This window comes from Netta rufina (genome assembly GCF_964035555.1).
Source record: "Netta rufina genome assembly, chromosome: 4".
Taxonomy (NCBI): Eukaryota; Metazoa; Chordata; class Aves; order Anseriformes; family Anatidae; genus Netta; species Netta rufina.
In genome coordinates, this window is record NC_140127.1 from 50,016,672 (window position 1) to 50,041,249 (window position 24,578).

The 24,578-nt window shown below is 39.7% G+C and overlaps 1 protein-coding gene across 8 annotated transcripts in view; it reads left to right on the top strand.

Annotated features, from left to right (window-relative positions):
- The window catches only part of FRYL (FRY like transcription coactivator), a 170,888-nt gene that overhangs the window by 49,724 nt on the left and 96,586 nt on the right, over positions 1-24,578 (top strand). For 7 of the 8 annotated variants that reach the window (XM_084286220.1, XM_084286219.1, XM_084286214.1 and 4 more), the window contains one exon: positions 23,497-23,696. In XM_084286220.1, coding sequence (XP_084142346.1) covers positions 23,577-23,696 — 120 coding nt within the window. In that variant the 5' untranslated portion in view covers positions 23,497-23,576. Of the gene's footprint in view, positions 1-10,190; positions 10,216-23,496; positions 23,697-24,578 lie in introns of those variants that run through there. The other variant, XM_084286221.1, reaches the window with a different exon arrangement.

The window sequence follows — 24,578 nt, forward strand, 5'->3', positions numbered from 1 at the left end:
GACCTGGACGCAGCCTGCGCGTGCCTTCACGTGTTGTGCTCTGGCAGCTCCGTGAATTGAGCCGAGGGGGCAAGCCACTTGCTTCTCCCCCCTGAAACATTTTCCAATCAAGTGATGCAGTGTGTGCAGAGCAAGGAATTACATAATGTTTATGTTGAGCACGTGTTTGGAAATTCAGTAAACTTGCATCTGCTGAGAACTTACATAAGGAAGGTTTCTCTTCTGCCTTCAAAGATTCCTTAAATGCAGATGCTACTTTTTACACTTTGTGATAACCTGAGAGAGTTGTATGCTTGCATGTATTTGTATGTACATAAAAATAGTCATCTGTAAAAACCATACATAGCAGAAACCCAGCAAAGCTCCATGGGTCCAGCTAAGGGCTTGCTTAGCTGGCATAATGTTGTTGCAGTGCTGGCTAAGGTTTTATTGTAGTTGATCTTTTTTCTTTCACTGACAACAATGAAGTGACATTCGTATGGCCTAGATTCAGGACGCTGTCTCGCTGCCAACAATTTCAGGCATTACTTCTTTTTAGAGGGAGTCAGGCATGTCCTCTTAAACCAGTGGTGTCGTGGGGATGTTCCTGCCTAAGGATTATTTGCTTACTGAAGTTGTGGACGGAGCGGTGACTTTATGTTGCCTCGTCCTTAGGTTGCATGGATCTTTCATAGTATTTGAGTTCTGATAGCGTGTCTCGATTGTGAAGGGGAAAAATGAATGATCCTAAAGTTATGGATTCTGTTTAGTTCATTGCAGTTGAGGTATGTGCTCTGTTAAATGATTCTTCTGAGGTTGCTGATTCTATAGCAAGAGCACCCATTTTAACTGTTGTGTTTTCAGTTGGTGTGAAAAAGCTCATACTTTGTCCACAAAAACCTTTGTTTAATGGAGGTCTAGGTGCCATGAGAATTACTTTTAGTAATGTAATGTATGTGGTCAGAAGCCAAATGTGATGCTGCTCGCAAAGGAAAGCATTATGTAATGGAAACCTTTCTCGAAGATAAGATGTGTATTTTAATGAAACCTATGTATATATTGCTGGGGCTTATAGTCTGTAGATAGTAACCAACTGCTTTCCAGTGAGCACAGGTACGATCCATTACTGCTTTCTAAAAGCTCTTCTGTGTTTCTGATATCTACCCTAATAATCATCTTGTCAAGTTCGGAAATGAAGAATTTCTTCCAGAGAATAAAAACAGAACGAAGATGTACCCAGTATATTTCCAGTAACTTGGAAATGGTTGCGGTGTGTCTCTTTGGCAAACAGGTCACAGGCTCTGTCCTGCGCGTGGTTGTCTGTCTTTAAACCCCAAAGCAAGGTAGATCTGTGCTGGAGGTAGGTCATGGGTTTTTTTGTATCGGTTTGCTCAGCTTGGTTCAGATGTCAAAGTTACTTAAACCTGAGTGTGTGAGCCAGGGCATGGTGGTAAAGCCAGCTGCATCTGTCTGTACAACCATACATTTTGAAAATATATTATAAAATCAGAGAGAAATGAAACAACACTGAAAGGAAGTGAATTAGTGGAGCTACAGCTGCCAGGTGCTGACAAGTCTGTGAAAAGTAGGGAGCTGCCTGGCAGGTATCCTGAATCATTCTCTCTGTGAATGAAACAAAATCACACAGAGTTGAAGAACTGCTTGCTTTCCCCTAGGATTGCCTGACTGGAGATTGCTTTCTCTTTTACCAACAAAAAATGAACTCGTGGCTCTCAGGAGAGGAGCTGCTCCGATAACATTGTATTTATTTAACAAGTTTGATATAATGGACTCATTTTTATCCTGTGGCTTTTCATTTCATGACAGCAACGATACAGCGGGCTTTCACTAAGAAAGGCAAGATTGCCTTAAATTGCCATGACAGGAACATATATACAAGGGCATGTGTGAAGAATTGTGGAACAAGCATGCTGTTGTTGGCCTTTTGTGGATCCTGGGGAGGAGGTGGGCCGAGGTGCTGTGCCTGCAGAGCTGTGCGTGCTTAGCAAGAGGACAGACGTGCTGCTTCTGTTGGGCTTTGCTTGTAGGTTACACTTACGTTTTTTAAACCAATACATCCACAACTTGTTAATATTTTTGCAGTCATCATTGTATGATAAGTTGCAACTTGCATTCCCTGCAAGTGTTAAACTGCAAAGAAAAATGAACCAGAGAAGGAGAAATGAGTCTGAGATGCTACCTGATTGCTTCTGCTCCAAAATATCCTTTGGGGCAGCAGTTATCCTTAGTGGTGGTAGCAGAGAACCTTCAGACATTTCTAATAGCAGTTTGATATTCCAGTAGCAAATCCAGTGCTGTTTCACAGTCAGGAAAAACCTTATTTTCACGAGATGTTTTTAAACAATAGCAGTAATTATGTAAGTACAATACTAAACAGAATGTTAACTGTATTTCTCCAATGTTAAACATCCCAAGTAATATTGTTCATTCTTCCTGTGGGAAACTTTTGTTAATTGCAACCTCGACTTCAAAAAGTCCTGACAGTGGGTAGTCATCTTATATATTGAAAGTCCACGGAGCATTTCTGCAGTATGTAACAATTTTTCTTTATGACTGTAACTTCTAAAATGGTTTTGATAAATTGGAAGGAGAAATTTTTAAATTAAAGATAAATTTGAGTTTATGTTAAAGTAAATCAAGTAAAGCTACTGGATTCTGTAGATTCTGATTTATTATTACTATTTTAAAATGTGTCTAACTGTACTTTGTGTTAGTACATGTGGTTGCTGACTTGCTCCCTGTACTCTGAAGCAGTAGGTTCGGTTACTGTAAAGGGAACGTGGTGCTTATGCTGTCTTCTCCACAGGCTGCTACTTGTCATGGTAAGGCAGGTTTCTTTCAGTAGTTAACCACCCAATACAACGTGAATCTCTTGATTCTTCGTTTCTGATTGATTTTTGTAATATTTTGAGTAAAAAAGGATTATGAATTGTAACCTCTATATTTGGCTCTGTTTATGAACTTTGGTGGTCTTTAACAATGACCATTTGCACAGTTGGAACATATTGAATTGAAATGAATTGAATGAAATGCCAAGAAAGTTGTGTGTAGTAAAGTTTGCTGTGTGAAGAAAAGAGCTATTGAAAGGGATTTTTGTTGTTGTTCAGGAGGCCGATCAACACACGTGGACTGGAAAGGGACAGCTAGGCTATAAGGCTATCCCAACTAGTGGATGCAGTGTACCAACTGAAGGTGCAAAATGCCCCATTAGGTGACAGTTCTCAAGGTGACAAACTTCAGTTGCAGCTCTCTGTTTGGTATGGGGGGAAGACAGAGGAGGTTTTGCTGAGCTGGGCCCTTTTGCCAAAAGGGGCTTTGCTCCCAGCGGTGCAGCGTTATCACTTTCTCATCTGTCCCCTTGTGGTAGTTGTCTCATCCCTTTGGTGAGCAGTTTTGACTCATTACATCAACAGCAAATTTCTTGGGAAGGCAGAGAGTTTTTCTTCTGTTTAAATATGAAACCATCTCCAAGAAGATGCAGGTGGACACGAGGGCTGCTGTAGAAGAAGGGCCAGGACCAGGGGGTGCCTCAGCTCAGCTGGGTCATGGAGCCTTGCTCTCACATGTATTGCACAGAAGCCTGCTTTCAATTTGCTCGTTTTATTGCTGCATGACTGTGTGAATTTTTATTTTTATTTTTTTTGGTTGGCATAGCTTCCACTCTTGCTGAACACCTGTGAGTGTATTTTTTCCCTCTTTTGCATTATCTGTTTGATATTCTAATACTTGCAAGGAAATTTGGTGTAGATTGGAGGTAAGGGCCTGGAGACTTGTTAGAGAAGTGTATGCAACCAGATCTTTAGAAGTTTTAAGGAGATGAAAATTTAAAATGTTTTGGGCCTTACTTTGAACTTCTCTACACGTTAACATGGAATTATGACTTTTTTTTGAAGATTATGTCGTGTGTGTGGTTCTTCATATTGATTTTTAAATAAGATGTCTGCACTGTAGTAAGTACAATATGTGTTGGGACATGCATTATTTATTTCCATCAGGCGTAGATATGCTAGAATGAGCTTTCCTTTAGGGCATTCTTACTATTAAAGCAGTATCCCCTTTGCTAAACCCATACCACAACTAGATTTTGTAATGATTCAGATTGCAGAAGAGAATGCTATTGAAAGGAAAAAGTGCCCCAAATGCAAACCCCTCTGTCAGCTACTGTTGCTAGAATAAACTGCGTGCTCTGCATGGACTTCAGGAAAGCTCCAACTAAACCAGCTGCAGCAACCCATGTCAAATACCCCATTTCTGCTGACTTTTTTTTTTAAAACTCCAGCTCTGCTGCTTTTGTATTTAAAGGGGCAAGGTTCAGACACTAGAGGTTTAGTAGCATTTAAGAGATCGTTGACAAAAGAAGAGTATTTATTTATTTAGAAAAGTGGTTGACATCTTCAGAACACTACAGAGCAAAACTGTTGTGTTTACTATATTACGTCCAGTTGCTGTGTAGTTGCAGTTTTCCCCTGTATAGAAAAGATATTCTTCCTTGTGTTTCAAGAAAGAATAATGATGCTAGTCAAAGGGAAATTCTCAATTCTCTTAGGTACAGTGCAAAATAAAGGGTAAATTTAAACTTAAAGAGGAACAGGCCATTCTAAATCAAAACAGTCACCCATAACCTAAAGGATACAGGACCATGCTGCTGTAATTATAAACGGTTTGAACTCCGATGTAACCAGTTGCCTGTGTTAATGTCATAAGCAAAGCTTTACTTTACTAGGTTCTGTTAGAAACTACTTTTGGGGAGAAATTACAGGGGAGTTCACCGAAGCACAGTTTTGGTTAACAAGCTGGCAGCCTGCAGTAATTTAAAAGAGAATGTTAAGGCATAGAATTGCATGGTTCTAATGACTATTAATATTAGAATGTTAATTTATTGAAACATTAAGATATAGGAACAAATTAACTTTGAATTATTGACTTTGTATTGAGAGATCTTATTAGACTAATCCAGGAGTTATGGACCAGTCAAGAAGTATTTTAAATATGGCAATGGTCAGAAAGCTAAAATATTTATAAATGGAAAATGTTTCAGTACAGTTATAGAATTAGGAGCTTTAAGACCCTTTAATTATTTACATCAGAGTTCATCCACGTAACGCATCAAGTCTATAGTTAGAAACAAACAAGAAGAGCAATGTAAATAGGACAACATTTTACTCAATTCAGAATAAATACCGAATAAATAATACTTTAAAGTAGTAGTAGAAAACAACAAGCATATAATAATAAATCCCCACGCTTTGCCTTTTTCTTACTTTTAAGAATGAAGGATTTGAAAATCCAAAGTATAGAAAAGGTACTTTTTTTCCAGTTTTATGTAGCTTCAGATATATTCATTGTTCTCAAGGGATTTGGATGATGCCCTCAGTGATAAGCTTTAACTTTTGGTTAGCCCTGAAGTGGTCAGGCGGCTGGACTGGATGGTCTTTGTAGGTCCCTTCCAACTCAACTATTCTAAAGTGTATTCAGGAGCAGACTGCTAGGAGGCTTTGCTTTGTTTTGATGTTTCTTTTTTGATTTTGTTTGTTTTTTAAAGAAAAAGCAACCACTTCAAGCTTCTAAAATGAATTTTTTCATTTGGAACAGCAGTATTTATAGGTTTCTTGCTTCAAGAATGAGTTTGAGTTCTAAAAGTTGTTTATTGCTCAAAGAGATCTTAGGAAAGCACAGCATGGGAAGTATAAATGACTCCTGGTTCTGCCCATCTGACACAGCTGCCAAGTGATTTGGGGATATTTTCAAAGATAATTTTAAAGTATCTTTTGTAGCCTATTGCTACGGAACAGAGTGCTGGTCTGGAAAGATGTATTAGTGTCTTGAACTCCTGCAAATCAATACTAATTAATTATTAACAATCAATAAAATCAATAATAATTAATAATTGACATTCACAATACTATTGAGGCAGTGTAAGTAACCTCATGAATCAGTGATTTTCTTCCTTTTACTTCTCTTATTCATCATCCCTACTTGCATCCTGTGTTTGTGCTGCTTAGCTAGAACTTAGAAGAGTTCCTGCTCTGAAAGACGTGTTTGTGAGGGTGCTGGTGTCTCTGCATTGCTGTTCAATATCAGCTCAGCTGGTGTTATTGCAGAACTGCCGTTAGGTTTAGAAAATAGAGTGTCTGACATCTCAGTGGAAACCTGTCTCCTTTCTCGCCGTAGCATCTTGTTTGTGCCAGCTGTCAGCAGGACATGGAAGTGGGGCCAGATATCACCAGATTTTTACTGTTCTTTCAGCTACAAATGAGGTCTTGTCCTGGAAAAAAAAGACAGGCTGGCAACTGACACTTCATTTTTATGACAGCAAAGCAAAGAAAGGAGGGAGTTAGCCCAGTTGTACTGAGATTTGTCTGAGGAGTTCACATTTTTTTGGATAGCAGTTCAAGACAAAAACCCGTGATTGGGAAATATTAAGGTAGGATCTTGCATTGTTCTCTTTGCAGCAGTGTTCTTATCTTTGAACCTCTTTCTCTTCAGAAAAGAACAGAATAGGAAAAGAAAATTTGGAGGAATCTAAAACCCAGAAGTTCTGTAGCAGAAGTGCATGGGTGAGGAAGAAAAAAAAAACAGACTCCAAACTCTTTCTTTTTTTCCTTCTCTTAAACAATTGTAAATTAAACAAACAACCAAAAAACAACACCATGAAATGTGCTCCAAGCTGTAAGTATTCCTCCGCAGGAAAGAAAACAAAGTTTATCCCCAGTTCTGAAAAAAAATACTTTAAGCAAAGCAATATGAGCCGAACCAGGTTTCGCAAATATGGCAAAGGGTGACCAAAAAGAGTTTCCACTGTTAGAAGTTTCCCTAGCATATGTAGTACTTTCCAAAGGATTGTTTAAACATGTATATATAGATATATTTAATGTTTGTGCCTATCTTTTATGGTGATGTTATACCTGAAGGGGATACTAAACTAGAGTGCTCATCTTGGAGAGGACAAGGGCAACAAGAAGACAAGTTGGCTACTCCGGTAAGGGAGAGGAGGGCAGGACAGCTAAGGAGGGTGCTGACATCACTTCTGTGTTTTTGGTAGCAGGCTTGTAGAATTTCACCTTCTAAAATGTGGTTTATCATGTGAAATATGCTGCTGAGCATAAAAGCATTTTGAAGAGTATTGAACTGAAGTTGAATCTCACAGAAACTGAATCTCACTGTACCAAGCTGGTGTGTTCTTGGAGTATATGTACTGGGCCTTGGTAGAGATGCCGCAAGTTTTCAGAACAAAACAGCATGTGCTGCTCATTTTGAAGATCTGAAGTGAGGAAGGATTGCTTCCTCAGTTGATTTCAATGGAGATACCATTTTACTAGATGTATTATTGCACTTCTTTAGTTTTTTCTCAAGGTTTCTTATCTCTTCTGTACTTCCTGACTTCTGTTAAGACCACATATGTGGTGCCAAGAAAAATGGTATCAAGTTCTTCAGAAGAATTTGGTTTTGGTTTATATTTGCAATTCTAAGGTTATTCAGACTGACTGCCAACAAATTACCATCAGTATTGGATAGTTTTAGCTCTTAGAGGGCAAGATAGAGAACAACAAAGGTGCTGAAGAGCCGCTGTGCTCTCTTGCCTGCTGGGCGCGATTTTCTCTGTCGTAATCCTCAGGCGTCCATCTCCGCGGTTCCTTGCTGGACAGGAGTGCTGTCGGGGAGCTGCAGGCCTGAGTTAACCCAAGTTAATGGGGCCATGTTTTGTGTGTTTGTGGTGTTTGTGTGTGGTGGGAGTGGGTTGGTGGTTTTAACCTTTAGATGTGTTGGTCTGCCTTGTCAGCTCCAAGGTGCTGTGAACTCGTTGGCATAATGGGGCCTAGTAAAGCACTGCAAGTTCTCACAAGCATCCACAGTTAGAAATACAAGTATTTCTGTTAAGTTTCCTCTGTTTCTCTGCTCCATGCTTCTTATTAAACAGAAATGCTTCATCAGAGTATTAATAACAGATTTCTGGAGATTCTCCCCTCCTAATGTTTCTGTGGCTGTGGCATAGCGCTGTGTAAGCTACGTTGCTGATCAGACTCCTTCCTTTTTCTCTTCAGTGGAGGAAGAAAACTAATCTCTGTCTGTCATGGATCTAGGGAACTTCCAGTCAGCTCATTAGTGAAGAGGGTTTTTATTGCATGATCAAAGCACCTTGGTATTTTATGGTGCTATCAGTATGTCACCATAAAAACTTTAAGGCGATGCCAGTGCGAAAAAAGATGAGTGATGAGCTCTGGACATGAAGCTCCAGTTTCTAGGTCACTGCCTTGCGGCGTAACTCAAGAGAGGCCAAGGCTTGTTATCGTTCCACAGTTTGTGTTTGGTCTCGTTCCAGGTGTGGGCATCAGAGCACTGTCTGTTTGCAGCTCATGGCCAGCCCCGAGGCCCTAATCCTAAGCCCTAGATCCGTGGTCACTGCTGCAACACAGGCAGCAGTGCTGGCAGCTGCTGTGAGACTTTTTCCTTCCTTTTGCTTGCCATCCTCCCTAAAGTTGTTCTCAATTTATTCATAAAATCTGTATCTTACTACTTTAGAATGATTAATGAAATAATGGGTGTTCTTAAAATACATACCGATTTTCCTTTTATATACTCGAGAGGTTAAGGTCCAAAATGTTGACCAGAGAAGCTGAGGTTTCCAGGGTTGAGTGAGAACACACACAAACAGTTTTGGTACTAGTGTATAACTGAGCAAGAATGAAGCAAGTATTACCACGTCTTCAAAATAATGTTGTCAGTATATTTTTATATTGTAATACAGGAGATAGTGACATTGGCCGGTGATCTGTGCTAATGCTGGTTGATAACCTACCTGACATTTTTTCCTCCTTGTAGCAGTAGTAAGGAGAATTGTGGACTGTACAACCAGATTTGTATATTTCCGCTGGGAAATTTTGCTTTCTGTTCCTCAAGAGGGCTACACATTAGAGAATCTATAAAGCAGAATCTTAGTAGTTAGGTATTTTTCTTCTGGTATATTTCTTCTTTTCTTCTTTTTATGTCTGTGGTAAACTGTGTAGTCTTATAAATATCACCCAACTACTGCTCCTGTCATTAATGGCCAAACCACAGTTGGTGTTGGTGCATATGGTTAGATGCTTAGTTATTCTTTGAGCCTCAAAACCTCACAGTATTCTGTATAAAAGATTCAGAATAGATTTTACCCATGTCTATTTCGCTTATAAATTGTTGATATGTTGTGTTTTTGCATGTTCCTACAAATGTGAATAATGCTATTAACTTTTCTCAGACAGTAGTGTAGGAAGTGTTGTTATAACATCATATAAACCATGTAGCAGATATAAATGTGAGCCCTTATAAGAGCGGTAAGTGAAGATACTGAAAACAAAAAAGGATTTTTCCCTCACTCCCTGTCTCACAAGCCCCAGGAAGCGTGTCCAAGAAGCCTGCCTGTCAGCCAGGCAGCGGGATAGGGGTGTTCAGGGCACACGGCCAGCAGTAAGGCACCACAATGGTTGGGTCCAGCTCTTAGGTCCGGGATCCATTGCCATGACGTGGCGGGTAAGGATGCCAGGTACCACATCAACTTCATGTCTCCCGGATGGTTCTTGGGTCGTCAACCACATACAGATTTTGGATCTGTATTTTTGGAGCTGACAGCGCTCAGTGTCTCCATCCCGACCCTCCTACATGAGTCATTTGGAGTCATCACAGTTCTTTGTCTCCAGGCCTGGGTGTGTTGTGAAACTGCAGGTAGAGGTGCCAGGGTCTCCGCGACCTGCACACCTGGGAGCTGACAGCACAGGCTTCTCGGGGAGCCCCTTTTTCCCCTTGTGTGTGCTCCTCCAGCGCTTCCAGGCCATCCGTTCATACCAAACCGAGCCTCTCGGTTGCAGTTCTCTGCAACCAAGTACTTGGATGCTTTTTCCAGTTCATAAGCGTGTATTGAAACCAGATGGAGGTTCTTATTTTTGAGAAGGCAAACTACTTTATGAAGGAAGTTAGAATTGGGTAAAACGTTTTAAGTGCAAGTTGAAGAAGCTAGGAGAGAAAAGCTTTCTCTTTTTCCTTGTTATTCCAACGCAGTACAGCTCAGATGTTTTGAACGACCAGTTTGGCTGTGAATTTGGAGTTCCGTGGACAAGCACATGATCACCTATTTTTGTTTCAGATGCGACTAGTCTCCTCCCCTCGACCTGACAAAGAAGCTGTCAGCTTTGCAAGCTTGGTGCATGTACAGGGACTAAGAATAGCACTGCGTGGCACTTGGTATTGTCTTCTTGCAGAGGTCCAGCTCCAGCACTGGGTGCATCTGCACACTGCGTGAGAACTTTTAGCTCATCTTACACCGTGCCCTTGCACTGTTACTTTCTCTGAAGCCTCAAAGCCCTGAAGACCATTGTGTGTTTTCCTAACAAGTTGCACAACCTCAGATTCTTGCTGATTCAGTTTATTTTTATTTACAGTTAGCATAGATAAATTTCTTCAGAAGATCTGGTGAGAAATGTGTCTCGTGCTTACTGCTGTAAAAATACTGTCAACTAGGGCTCTGTGTGAGCTCAGTGCCGCCTTATGCTGTTATGCAAACTTCTAAAGTGCAGAGCAACCTCAAAACACAGTTGCTAATCATAGAAACAAAACAAATTTGTGTAAGTATCCCAGTGAACGGTCCCGAATCTTCTAGATACTTGCTAGTTCTCATATTCATTGTTTTTTTCCACAAGAAAAACTGAAAATAGACATCCCAGACTGTCACTGGCTCAGCCGTTGACATTGTTCTTGTCCTACAGAGTTCAGTGAATGAAAGAACTTGGCTCAAAAGAGTACATTTGGTAAACAGAAAAACACAAAAGACTACAGCTAATTTAGAAACAGAGACATTACGACAATCTTGAGATCTTCATGTGCCATCACAAGGAAATGCAAGCTCTAGCTTAAAAATAGCCACCCGCGCCTATGTGCTAACTCCTTGGTTGTACTGGAAACTGAACCCCAGCCAGTGTTGAGTTTTCAGAAGAGTTGATCAGCTCACTGCAGGGCAGAAAATGTATTTATTTAGGGAGTGTGTTGAGAATATGATGATGTTCTTTTTTTCTTTTTTTTTTCAACAATTTAAGTTAGGCAGTTGACAGGGTATGGAAAAAGTGTTTGTTTGTTTTGTCTTCTCAACAAACTTAGAAGAATATACGCTTTTGAAAATGTTGTATCCTTTTTACTCCTTGGCATCTTTGTGTTAAACTTGGCAGGTTGAGTTAGTCTTCACTGGTTTATTTCCCCTATCAGCTCGTATGTTCCTATGGAGGATTGCAAGGCAAAACTGACAGAATCCCAACAAAAATCTGTTGTTCTTTCCTGAAATGGATGGGACCTGCTCTAACCCTGGTTGGTACGTGCTTGAGCATGTTCCAGGGCTCAAATGCATTTGTTTGTTCATTTTTTTTTATTTGCTTTTTCTTGTTTAACCTTGTGTAGATGACATTTTGCACTTTAATTTTCAAGCCATATCACAATATCAGAAATACTGTTAAAATGTTTCTGGGTGCTTCACTGGGCAGCTACCTAAAAAGATGGGAAAGTGCCCAGTCAGGGCTAATGTAATATTTCAAGCTTTAACTTGTTGGAGTAGTTTTCATCTGAAATATTAATATGTTTATATGGAGCATATTAGGAGAAACTCATTTGGTTCCTTTATAGATTTTTAAACAACTTTTAATGATACGCAATTTGAAGTTATTGACGTCTTTACAACTGATGCTCCAGAGTTTTTTTCTAAAATACCTTTTTACAGCAAAGCTGCCAATATTCATTACTTTTTGCATTAACTCAGGAAAGGTATCAGTTTGACACTAATGAGGATAATTGAAGATAATGAGCATAATGAGGAAAAAAGTCTTTTCCTCCTTCTAGCTGGAATTGTCCTCACAAGGAAAGAGCAAGCAGGGGGAGCGAGGGGGATTTTAAACAAACAACCTTGGGTTGTGCAGGGCCAGAAATGCTGGCTTCTGACACTATTTTGTACTAGGACCAAACATAAATTTGTCAAGCATTCTGTTGGTTTGTCTTTCAGTACAATGGATCAATGTTTTTTTTTAATACCCACTTGCTGCTTGTGTTGGTAGTGTTTTTGTTGTTAAATATCTTCAGTCCTTGAAAGAGGAGGGTGGGGAGTCCTGTTTTTCCAGAGAAATGTGAATTAGGTAAGTGAAAGATGGCATTTAAGTTTATTTTTCTGCTTTCTGGTTAGCACAGCATGCCTAGGATCACTTTGACCTTGTTATTTGAAGCCTTTTTTTCTATGTGAATCTATTAGTGTATTAAAAGGAAACAAAACCTCATCAGAGAAGATCTGTATGCATTGATAAATGTTAGAACTAAGTTGTCTGTGGAAGCATATATCAGTGTGTTCCTCCAGTGTTATCTATGTTCAAACTTTGATTTTATTTTAGGTACTACTGCTTACAGCTTGAGATTTAGGATTTAGTTCACGCTTCCCTTCATGAATGAGCATATGAACATATCATAAAAATAAAGTAGTTATTTAGAGTAAGTTCAATCTCATAATTGCTATGGAAATATGCATTTCCTTGACCTGAAGAACAGCGTGCATGAAAATCTGGAATAGGCACTTGTAAATATAATTCTCTTTCTATTGTCCCAGCCTGCTACCTTTGTCTCCTTTATGCTTTTTTTCTGTGGTGCTCAAAGTGCAATCTGTAACTTATGAGAGGGAACTGGGAGAAACCAAACCACGGCTGGGAAGCTTAAATTCACTCTGTAGGAATCTGCATCTCCACTGGAAGCTTTGTGTAGAAAAAAGAAAAAAATCTGTAGATGGACAAAAAAATTGAAAACATTGATAGAAGTGATAGGATTAGACATACATGTTAGGTTGAAATGGATGCCTTGTTTTTGGGTTCTTACTGGTGATGTTTGGGTAAATGCTGCAGTGAGGCTGGGAACCTAGCACTGAGCCATGGGATGGAACCAAATTTTTCAGCTTTTACATCATCAGAGAAAGTTCTGTGTTTACAGAGAAAAATGTGGTGCCCTATAGCTAGCTAGATACCTGAGCTGGGCTCCTTCCAGTTGTCCTTTTGACTCCAGAAATCAGAACAGAAGGATTAAGGAAACATCTGCAGGGCTTTTGCAGGCTACAGCCTCTCTGCCATGAAGTGACTGCACTGTGCTGTCTAAAAGCATGACAACCACAACTGGGATGGCCACGAGCCTGAGCTAATAGTTCCCTTTGAAAGCGAGGGCACGCAGCTGGCCCCCACTTAGTGCTGGCTTGGTTTGTGGTTTCTTACTGGCAGGTGGAGCAGAAGAACCAACAGAACAAGTCCAAGTTGCACCATTCCATGTTTAACAGAAAGCTGTAATCATTAGTCCTGTTGCAGTAACGATTTTAAATATGAAATATCCAACAGATCGTGCTCTTTACAACTAGTAGTATGGCAAGCACTTCTGCAATTTGATCACCCTGGGATAGAATAGCTTCTTTGTTTGCATCCTCACTGAAGGTATGACTTATACTGCAGAAGTCCAATATTAAGATACAGAAACAAGTTAGGAAGCGGGCTTAAGGTTTTTTATTCTTACACTGTTACTGTTCTGAGGGAATACCAAATTTGTCAGTAAGCAGAACTTGCTCAGTTACGTATATGCTCGGTTTAGTATTTTGAAGGAAGCTGAGGTGTCAGGATACGTATCTGTTACTTGACAGCACGGCGCTGGTACTTCACTGGTGCTGTGCTGAGTGTTTTGGCAGTAGGTTGTGTTAAGTCAAGATAAGAAGTCTGCTGTGAAAGAAGGCCCTAGGTAACAGATGTGCACTTGGTGGGGTGTCTTCTCTCTGAGAAGTGTGTAACTTGATACAGAAGTGTTCTCCAGCAAGAATTCACGCGTTAAAATTAACTTGCGTTATTACGTGTGCAGCTTTAAATCTAGTTGAAAGCTACAGTTGTATAAAACTTCAGGACAGTAAATGTGTTTCTGAAAATTAGCACTTGGAATTTAACATAACAGCACTGATCCTTACTTTCCTGCCACCATGCTACTTCCAGAGAAGATGGGTTGTGTTCCAGACTAGGTGTCAGTGGAAGAGACAAGACTAACTTATGCTTTATATTCTTTTAAGCTCATCCTGCCTGAGAACAGCTTTCTGTCACTGAAGCAAAACGTGAAATATGTTGCATGTCGTTAAATAATTTTAATTTCTTTCCTAAGGGAAGACTTCTTGAAATTCTAAAGTGTTTTTCATTAATTAAAACGGTTTATCTGAAAAGGCTTTCTGTTCTGGCAGTTGTTTTAGAGAAGGAATTATATAAACTGAAGTTTTAATGGTCTGACATCTTAATGCTCAGGATTTCCTGATGTCATGCTGTAATCAAGAATGACTGGGCAGGACTTGAGACAATTTAGTTCAAATCAATTTCCTTTTCCTCCTGCTAAATCTTTGTGCTTTGTCATGTTGTTTTCAAATTGCGTGTGTCTGGTTTGGTCTTTTGGCACCTTATACTATCCAACTTAATCATGAATTTCTTCTTTTTTTCCTGTCTAATCGTAGTCTGCATGTAGGGTCTACTATACAGGGCTCTAAGCTATTGACACAGTGAGTTGTAATCCTTCTTTCATGTGCTTGTAGCAATCTCAGCCAATATTTCCTGTCTGGGTTCTAGGTCTTGTGAAGTTGAATTTTTTTTTATAATATATGTATGTAAAATCAGTCTGACATACATTCTAGTGTATTTTCTAGTATTTTCTGGTTTTGTTTGTTTGATTTTCAATTTCTTCTTTGCATCATAGATGGCACATTGTCCCCTGCTAGCTCATACCAACTAGGTGAGAATAACGTAGCACAGGCGATGGGGTGAGCTGCAGCAGCTGTCTTTGAGGCTGCAGCTTGTAGCAGCCTCTCAGGTCTGATGTTCTCAGCGGACAGAGTGAGTGTTTGAGAGCCCAGCAGCAGCTGCTGGTCCGTTCCTGACAGCTGCCCTACGGGTCCTGATGCTTTCCTGAATGGCAGATCTGACCCCTTTTTCAGCCATGATACTTTGTACGAAAAGAATTTGTGTTGTCGGCATTCCATAGGTATGAAATATCTGCACACCTGATTCAGATGCTTCTATGTGACATGCATGGCTCTTCTTCCTGTTGAACCTCAATCCCGTAGAGAAGTGGGTTTTCTATTTACAATGTAAGGTTAACATACTCTGCTACCGATTTTTAAGGTTTGTGGTGCTTTTATTAACCTGAAGAAAAGCTTATCTCAGGGCTAAACACTTAATCTTGTATTTTGCAATTCAGTAGTACTCCTTTCTCCACATACAAGAGAAGTTTAGAAAGGTTGTGATGGGTTGCTGCTTCTCATCTACGTATAAAGGTAGGAGGAATTATGAGTGCAGTCCTTAAGTGTCAAAGTCAGTAGGATTTACTTGGGAAAATTCCTGGTCCAGTGTCTCTCTTCACAAGTATCTGAATTTAAGCAAAATAAGTACTTAGAAATATTTTTCTGAACTTTATCTTCATAATTTATTTCATCTTTCCTTGTTGTGGAGTTTTGGGGAAGAAATAACTTATTTCATTTTAAGGCTTATCAGAATAAGTTGGGGATAAGACTGCAAGATACAAAGTCCAGTACAGCAATCAGAATATTTGCTGGTTAGAATTTGCTCAGTCATTAAAGCAAGTAGGTGAGAAGGATTTCTTGTTTTCTTCAGAACACTTCCCCAAGGAGTGCCTGCAGATTAGTACAGAAAAGGCAGAAAGCTACTGTGGGGCAGAGAATATTGGAACAACTCTCCAGAAGATGTTGGTGCAGGGGAGTGTAGAAGGAGGACAGGGACCTTACCTTCCATGACCTGTGCGTGTTCAACACACAGAAGGCTGACTTAAGGCATCTCAGACCATTACCATAGGTATGAGAAGAATAAGGGGAGATTTTTTTCTTCTAAACCTAAAATGATTTTTATAAAGAAAAACTTTGAAGTAATATTTCTGTTTCTCTTTTCCTTTTTCCCTCAGTAGAGACTGTTTTTAGATTTCTAGAAAGCATTATGCCAAGTGAAAGATCAAAAAATTACAAATTCTGAATTAAATTCTCAGAGGTTTTAACAATGGTAGAGAAAAAGACTGCTGAATCTGTGGAAGAACAAAACTACTTTGTAAGAACTTGAAATGTGAAGATCAGCAGCACAGCTGTGTCTGCAAAGGGAGTGTGATCTGGCCCAGATACCTGGAAAGCTAGGTACAGCCTAACTAAGGCTTTGTGCCTTGAAACTTCTGCCGTGTCCCTGTGTTGGCCTGGGGTAATATTTGTATTGCAGCTTACCAACAGACATTGTCTGTATTTTGGGAAAGCTAAGATTAAATTTCTTGCATCTGTTTTCAGAGACTTTGAAAGCAGAAAGCAGGCTTCATGTGAGTACCTGTAACTAGACATTGGCATCTCTTCTTCTAGCTGAGTCAACTTTCCATAAAGCAACAACATCCTTATGTGTTGGGAGTAGAAAAATTATTTGTAAGGTGAAACTTCAGAAGATTGCTGTGAGGTTTTGTTTTGTTGTCTTTGAATCCACCTGAAAGCTCAGCTGTCATGGTACCAGTTTCCACAATACACCCAGGAACTTTCTTTATTCCTTCCCAGGGCATCCACTGCATTTTAGCCATATGCTTAGTTAGCAACTTACAGAAATAAATGCATCTTCCGTTGATTGATGCAATATTCGTTTGTTTCTTTATTCCAGATCCTGTCTAGGATGTATTCATATCCTTAGACTAATTGTCAATAAGGAAATATTTTTACTGCAGAAGTAAAAATGTAAGTTGTGATTTGGAAGCGGAGGGGAAGTTATCCATATATACAACTTCCTCTTGCTGAAAGGTTTGACTCGGCTTTACAAACATTGCACCAAACCATACAGCTGAACTAAGCCAGTGCCATTTATAACTGGAAGTGATTAAAATAAGTATATATGCATATTTTACAAGTCTGCAATGTTTCTTTCCTTTTGCTGTAGTCTGTTAGTGCAGTTACAATCTATTAGCACAAGTAACGTTTGCTGGTAAATGGGTGCTGGTGAAATAAATGGGAACATCTGGGAAAATGCAGAATAGTGCAGAAGTGACTGCCATCTCCGCCAAGAGCCAGCCTGAGCCCCGTGGGTCACTACAGCGAGCTCAGTGCCTCTTGCACTGTAGCTGGGCAGCAGCTGGCATCTCCACTTTGGCATTTGTCATCCTTGACAGAGACAGAAGCTTTCTGTTGCAATCCCTGACCTGAACCAACTCCAGCACTTTGGGGATGCTGGCGAGCTAAGGAGGCACCCAGAGCCATGAGCGTGAGGGTGCTGGCTGTGCATGAGGGCAGCTGGGGCTCAGTGCAGCGAGAGCTCATAGGGTAACAAACGCAGCCTGCAAACAGGCTCTGCACAGCACTGGTGCTGGGGCAGAGTTTGGATAACAACCAGGGAAGTACCCCTGGCTCTTCTGGCCCTCCAATGCTTCTGCAACCTAAGTAAACTGACTGGATGGATGGATAGCAGCTGAAGGCAAGTCTAAGTGATTTAAGTGAACACGACTGAAAAACATAGATCATTTAAGGTATGCTCCAAATGTTTCAATCACTGCTATTTTATAGCCCCCCACAAATAAAAATAAACTCCCCCCCTCCCCCCCCCCTTTTGTTTACTGAGCTCTGAAATAACACCTCTGGAGGTAAACTCCATTTCTTTTGTTCAGAAATTTTTGTTAGATTAGTTTTAGAGTTGCTTTTTCTTTGTATCTAATCTCTAGGCTGGAGGCTAAGAAAAGGAAAAGTGCAGCTGTTATGAGGGAAATAGATATTAAGCTTTGTAGTCTTCATTAAAATGTTCACCATTTCATTCAAACCACAAAGCATATTCATGGAAATGAGATTTTTTTCACTTCTGTGAGTAAGGAGACTTTGGAAACAATAGAAACCTGATGTTACACAGAAATTGGAGAATTGCAAAACAGTGATGAGGTTAAGGCTTTTGAATAAGCTGTCTGCTCTGGAAAACAGACCACTAGCTGGGACATAGCAAACCTAGGTTTAACTTTTTGGCTCTGCCCATAACATGTTGGTTAATACTGGGCATGTTAGGTCATGTCTTTTGAGCATCAGTCTCCTTATTAGGAAAAAAATGGTTTATCCAGTAAAACAAGTGAAGATTTTCTGCTCTAAAGCATACTAGCAATTATCACAGATATGTTTCCATGTATATTAATATCACTTCTGTGAAGTAGGATAAAATAGTCTGGATGTTTATCAGAGCAGGAGACAAAGAGCTTAATTAAAATTATGTTAAGTAACTACACAGATAATATTTACAGTCTTCTGAATTTTTTTATTGTTAGTAGGGTTTTCAAACCCTCTTCAGCAGCAACTATCACAGGAAGCCCAGAGTAGCAGTGATACTATCTGTGCTGCAAAAATGATAATAAAGAAGATGAATTGTTAAACATAAGCCATATAAAATGATTTACTACCTTAGCAATGAGATTACAAATGGCAACAAAGGATGTAATCTGCTTGATGAAAATGATGGAGTCCTTCTCAAAAGTGCGTTCAATATCCTTGTTTTGTAGTTGGTTTCCTTATTTAAAATAAATAATAATAATTCTACATTTGCTCTTAGGTACCTGGAAGAGGGCAGATATCTCGCGGAAGTTCTGCTTCAGTTCAACCATTCCACCTTCCTGAGAAACAATAGCAACTAAAATAGAGCAAATTTCAGTTAAAATACATGAATAACTTATTGAAAGCAGATACGAAGGGCCAATGCTTGGCCAAGTGTAAAGTACTACCAAAGACACATACAAAAGCTGCAAATCCCCATTTCCTGTCAGCCACAGAGTCCGATGCGCTCAGAGGCTGTCACGGGCTGACATGCATTTGTCACCTTTGGTACCTGCTCGGTGTGTTTGAACCCCAAGTAACCTCCTCGGTGCCAGCAGGATGTTATTTATATCCTCAGCCATGAGGATGTGTTCGGGCTATACGGAGAGAAGCAGGATGATAAAAATTCCGTTCTTTAATATCAACTTGGGTATTAAGTAAACTTTCAGAGGTCTGGGCTCTTGTGTTTACCATGGAACAGTTTTGTTCCTAATTTAACATCCATCAGCCTGTGTTGCCTTTTGACCTGGGCGTACGTTGTCTGCCTAATTATCTTCTGTATTGTTTTACTGTTCCTTGAAACCATCCAAACAATTTGGTGTGGCCGTAGCAACCAAACAATACCGTAACAGAGATTTCCTACAGCTCGACAGGGGCGCTTGCTTCCCGATTCCCACGTAGCACCAGCTCCCATCGGAACAAACAAACAGGATATTGTTCCCAGTGAATAGTGTCCAGTGTTTTAGGAAAGTCATTTCTTGGTTTTGGACTGTCGCTAGTGGTATGGCTTTTAGTTCCAGATTTCGTCTGAAATTCTGGAGACTTCCATAATTCTAAGCTTCAAAACACTGTTTGAAACTTAATTTTTCTCAGGCAGCTAAGAGCAGGGAATGGATTATCCTTTAGTGGCAGAGAATAGTAGAAAGAATTTATTTAATCCTGTCCTATAATGAGATTTCTCCATTCATTATGCTGTTTAAAATCCACATAGACCCCTCTTCACAATGTTATCAATTGCAAGTTCATGAGTAAATGAATCCCACTGAACATAATTATACCAGATATAATGTTGTTTGACCTAGTTAAGAAATCTGATAATAGATTTTGGCTTTCCTTTAAAGAACTACTGTGTATATATATCCTTTTATTAAACACAGACGAGCTCCCTCCCCCTTTTCCCTCCTATGTATTTTTTTCCTGTTTGTGTTAAACTAATGTACTGGTTTTACATAGCAGCTAAAACCACAGCCATTGTCAGATGCAGGGTAGGAATCATTAAGAGTCCTCAGCAAGTTTGTAGATGAAAGTAGTAAATCCTAGCCTTCTGTCCACCTATTTGAATGTGCCGGCACTTTAGCAAATCTAAGGTATTTGTAATCTGCTCATGGCAGTGTTTACAACTGCTGCAGTTTGACTTTTTTTTCTTTCGTTTCCCTTTTTCTTCTTTTTTTTTTCTTTTCCTTTTTTGTGGGCTGGGGTGGGGTGAGGAGGTTCAAGCATTGGGGTGTGTGTGTGAACACAGCAGTGGCATGTCAAGCAAGGTGCTGTCACAATAATACATGTGGCTGTGTGGTGAACAAATTAGAGAAGTGATGGTGTCGAAATTAACCTGGCAAAAAACTAATACGTGTGCTGCTTTTTTCCACGTCTGTTCTTTACAGAGATGCACACGGTGCTTGTTTGCACAGGAGGGTGGCAGAGAGCAGAAAATAGTTGGCTGAGGGGGTTTGCATCCTCTGATAATCGTGCTGCTCGCCCCATCAAAGGGGGCTGCACGAAGCTATAGCCGAGGAGCGGGGTCTGTGGGGATCCAAGGGTGCTGTGCTGCAGCCTGGCATCGTGGCCGTGCCCTCTGCCCACTGCGATCTCTGCACTGGTTCTGGAAGCTGGACTGGTTGCTTCTTTCCAGGGTTAGGTTTCTGTCTGGTTTTCTCGTGCTGTCACACGAGCAGCACTGCAGGTGTGTGAGAGGCGGCCTGGGCCTTTGCCTGCCTTCCACTGCTTCTAGGTCGACATGAACAGCCTCAGAAGCTCATCCCTAGCAAGAGAAGCTGGTTGTAGCTTTGAAACTTTGTGTGTTTAAGCTAATAGCATAAAACATTAGAGACATGGACACACTGGAAGGAGTCCAGCGGATAGCCACCAGGGTGCTGGAGGGCCTGAGGCACCCCTTCTGTGAGGGGAGGCTGCGAGCTGGAGGCGGGGACGCTGAGGGGGGGCATCTCACCGTGTTGTTCTCTGACAATGGTCAGTTCTCAATGTTTTCCTGATTCTTTAATGACAAGGGCTTTTAAGGCCATCTTTTAAAAACTGGAGACAGAAATGTTTTGTGTCAATGCACTCTTAAGTGCATATTCTATTGGGATAGAAAAGTGGAATATCTGTTAGGCACTTCATTATGTACCTTAGTACCTAAAGTTGCTTGTCTTTACAAAGCAGGTACCTGGTGTGTGTGATGTTTTTGTTGTTGGTGGTGGTTTTTTTGTTGTTGGTTTTTGTTCATCTCTAGACAGATATGAAAGGCGAGTTCAAAATCTCTCTGTGTTGCAACATTTTTCTGTTTTGTAAAGCTCAGAAACGTGGTGTTTCTGTTTGTTCCCTGCTGTGGCCAGGGAGGTTGTATTCCTTCTTTTCCTCTTTTCTCTCCTCAAACCTCTGTACTCTCATTTTTGACCCCTAATGGATCTCTTTCATTTCCTTTGCTGCCTTCCGAAGCTTCAGGGTTTGAGAATGACAGAAGCATGCATTTTGGAGGATGCGTGCAGTAATTGTAGTGAAACAAAATGTGTGTGTGTGTGTGTTTGCTTTTTTTCTTCAAGTGCCCAACATGTTTATGCCCTGTGCTGAGGGATGAGCGAATCATCAGATTTGGGATAAGAAAGACTTTTTTCTTTGAAGTCGGATGTTTTGGGTTGTTGTCTTTCTTTGTACTGTGCACTTTGGTTTCTTCCCTAAAGCCTTTGTGTACTTTGCTGTAGGAAATTTCCACAGTAGGGATCTGGAGCACAGCAGCATCTCCAAATTCTCATTGCCTGCATCGTGTGGCACGTGCTTTTTGGTGTCTTCTAGGACCTCTGCTTCCAAGATCAAAGAGTTGATTAAAGCATTACAGGGTGTTCGGAGGCACTTTGTGGCACATGGTGTGCAGAGCATGAGCTGGGTCCTTCCTAAGGTGGCCCTGATTACTGGCAGCTTGGCTGCGTGACCTTGGCAATTCCTTCCTGTCTCTAAGAGGGCATATGGCAACTTACATGCGGGAAATAATAAATCCTACTCAAACTATACTGCTTATCTTTTCTTAACAATGGTGGTTTGATCAAGCAGCAGGTTTGGGCAAGAGATACTTAGGGGAAAAACATAGGTCATGTACTAACAAGCTTAAGCAAAGAAATCTTCCTTTTTCATTACAGACTGAGATAGTTACGACCATTCCTGTGTTTTCACTCATGCTGAATTGTTGATAACTTCTGTACTGCATTTGATAAATGGGTACTTTCTATGGAAGTTGAGGCTATCTGCATTGTGTAAAACATAACCTTCTGAAGTGACAGGAGAAATCTGGAATGGCTTGGAGGCAAACTGGGGAAGGGTCTAAGTGAAGGACCAAAAGTCTTCGTTTTTGTGGTAACCAGTATTCTCATGAAAGAGGTGAAGAAAATGTTTAATGAAAACTGTGGATAATATTTAGCTAATAGGAATTGCACATTTTTAAACGAACAAATGAAACAAATGAAAATCTTGAATGTTAATCAAAATTGGCCAAGTGCATCTTGACACATTTTAACCACAAAAAGTCTATCGAGGCAAATTGCAGTATGTGATACAGTAAAATAGACTGAGACTAAGCCCTCTATACAACCATAATAGGAAAAGAAAATCTTAGTATCAATAGGAAAGAATTCTTGATATCAATTACTAATATCACTTAAAAAAACCTACAGACATGGAACATACTAGAGAAATATCAGACTTTCTGGGTAGATCTGTGGCATCATTAGAGATACCAATAAATATTTTGATTTATTGTGTGCAAGACAAAAATTGTGATTGTTTAATTGTCATGAATGTGTTAAACACAAAAGTGAGTTGTGATATCAGATTTTTGATACTGCGTTCACGTTGAGTGTTAGCTGTAATAATATAGAAATACTTTTGAGTGCTTAGGAAAAATAAAACTGGATAAATATTATACAAATGTAGCATATTGGCAATTTCAGTGTAGGAGTGAAAGCTCTAACTGTTGAAAAGAGAGACTAGTATATCCAGTGGTATACCGTGTACATTGATCAGTTAATTAATGTTTCTGATAAGGAGCAAATCTTCCAGGTTTGTCGCTAGAGAGTGGAAAAAATAGTGAGTATGATGTCTAGAAGGAGCTTGGATATTTTTAGCTCAGTGACAAAAAGTACCAAGAAATACTTCTTTTGAAGATATATGGAGACCAAGTAGAACTTTGAACTTAACAGATAGTTTATAAAAAATCAAGTCAAGCAGATGTCTCTCAATATAGAAATAGCCCTTTAAATTGCACCTTTTTGACTTTTAATCATACTTAAACTGAAGAGTCCAGACATTCATGGCTCTAAACTTTATCATGACCATCATCCAGTTGTGTACAGAATGGGGCTGTTCATACTTCTTTAGACGATTCTGCATTTTATCAGTAACAGAAAGAATTTACATTGTGCTCCCTTATGCAACTTCAGAGTGGAATTCCCTATCAAAAGTAAAAGTAGCAAAGTAAAAATTGAAATAGGCTTGTTGGATGTTATAAACTAGTTATTTCCTCCTTTTAGGTTACAAACTTTACTATGTGAATACGTGTATGTGGTGAATGGGAAAAAAAAAAAAAGTGAGTGTCTAGAAGCTCTGATTTATAGCTTTTTTTTCTTCTTTTTTTTTTCTTATAGCCTCCACGCCACCCAGCAGAGTAAATAAACGCAGAGTTTCTCCAAGTGTTGTTTCCACCTGGGAAAAGAGAGGCATCATCATGTCTAACATTACTATTGATCCAGATGTCAAACCTGGCGAGTATGTCATCAAAAGCCTCTTTGCTGAATTTGCTGTTCAAGCTGAAAAGAAAATTGAAGTTGTAATGGCTGAACCTTTGGTGAGTCCTTTTTTTTTTCCCATAGTATCCCTTGAAATGGTCCTGCTTTTCTTTTTTCTGAAACAAGCTAATATATTATGGCCAACATATATATGGCTACTAAAAAAACATCGGCAGATATTGTTGACTTTTCTAAGGGATTACTTAACAATAAATAGGCCTCTGCAAACAGGGTTGCTGCCTGGATTATGTTTTATTGACTTCCTTCAAAGCTGTTTTAAGTGGTTACTGGAAACGAGGCCTCTTAATATTCCAAAGTTCTGTAAAGTTACAAAAGGAAATAGTGACAACAAAAAAAATGTTCCTACATTAATACATTATGAAGCATGTTTCCTGTTGATATTTCTTTGAAATAGCAATTTTTTGAAAGTATAATTTCAAGGAAAGATGTGTTTGGTGTGTTTTGCCAACTAATGCTAGCAGTGACATCAACACTTTGAAGAATGTAGTAGCCAGTATCTATCACAGATTAGGTAAAATTCTGTTTGTAATGCAGACGACATGCTCTTGAAATAAATGATTTATTTTTAAACTGGAAACTTCACTCAGTTGTGATCTTTAGTTTGCTTGAGCTATGACTCAGTATCCATTTAAGGTGTTTTTTTTTTTTTAATGTACTCAAGTAGTTTGCAGTCCTACAGTTAAATGGAAACATAAAGGCACCCATTAGTCTTAAAATAATTATTTTACAAAATCACTAATTTACTGGATACAATTGCAAAAATTTTAAATTTAAAATGTTAATAACCTTTTAACTTTGTGTACCTGCAGTTATTTAACATACTTCCACAGCATAAGCATGTTTTGAATGTTTTCATTGTTTTTGTGGACTACCTTCTCTCATAAAACGCAAGTGGGCTGTGCTCATGACCCTGCTATGCC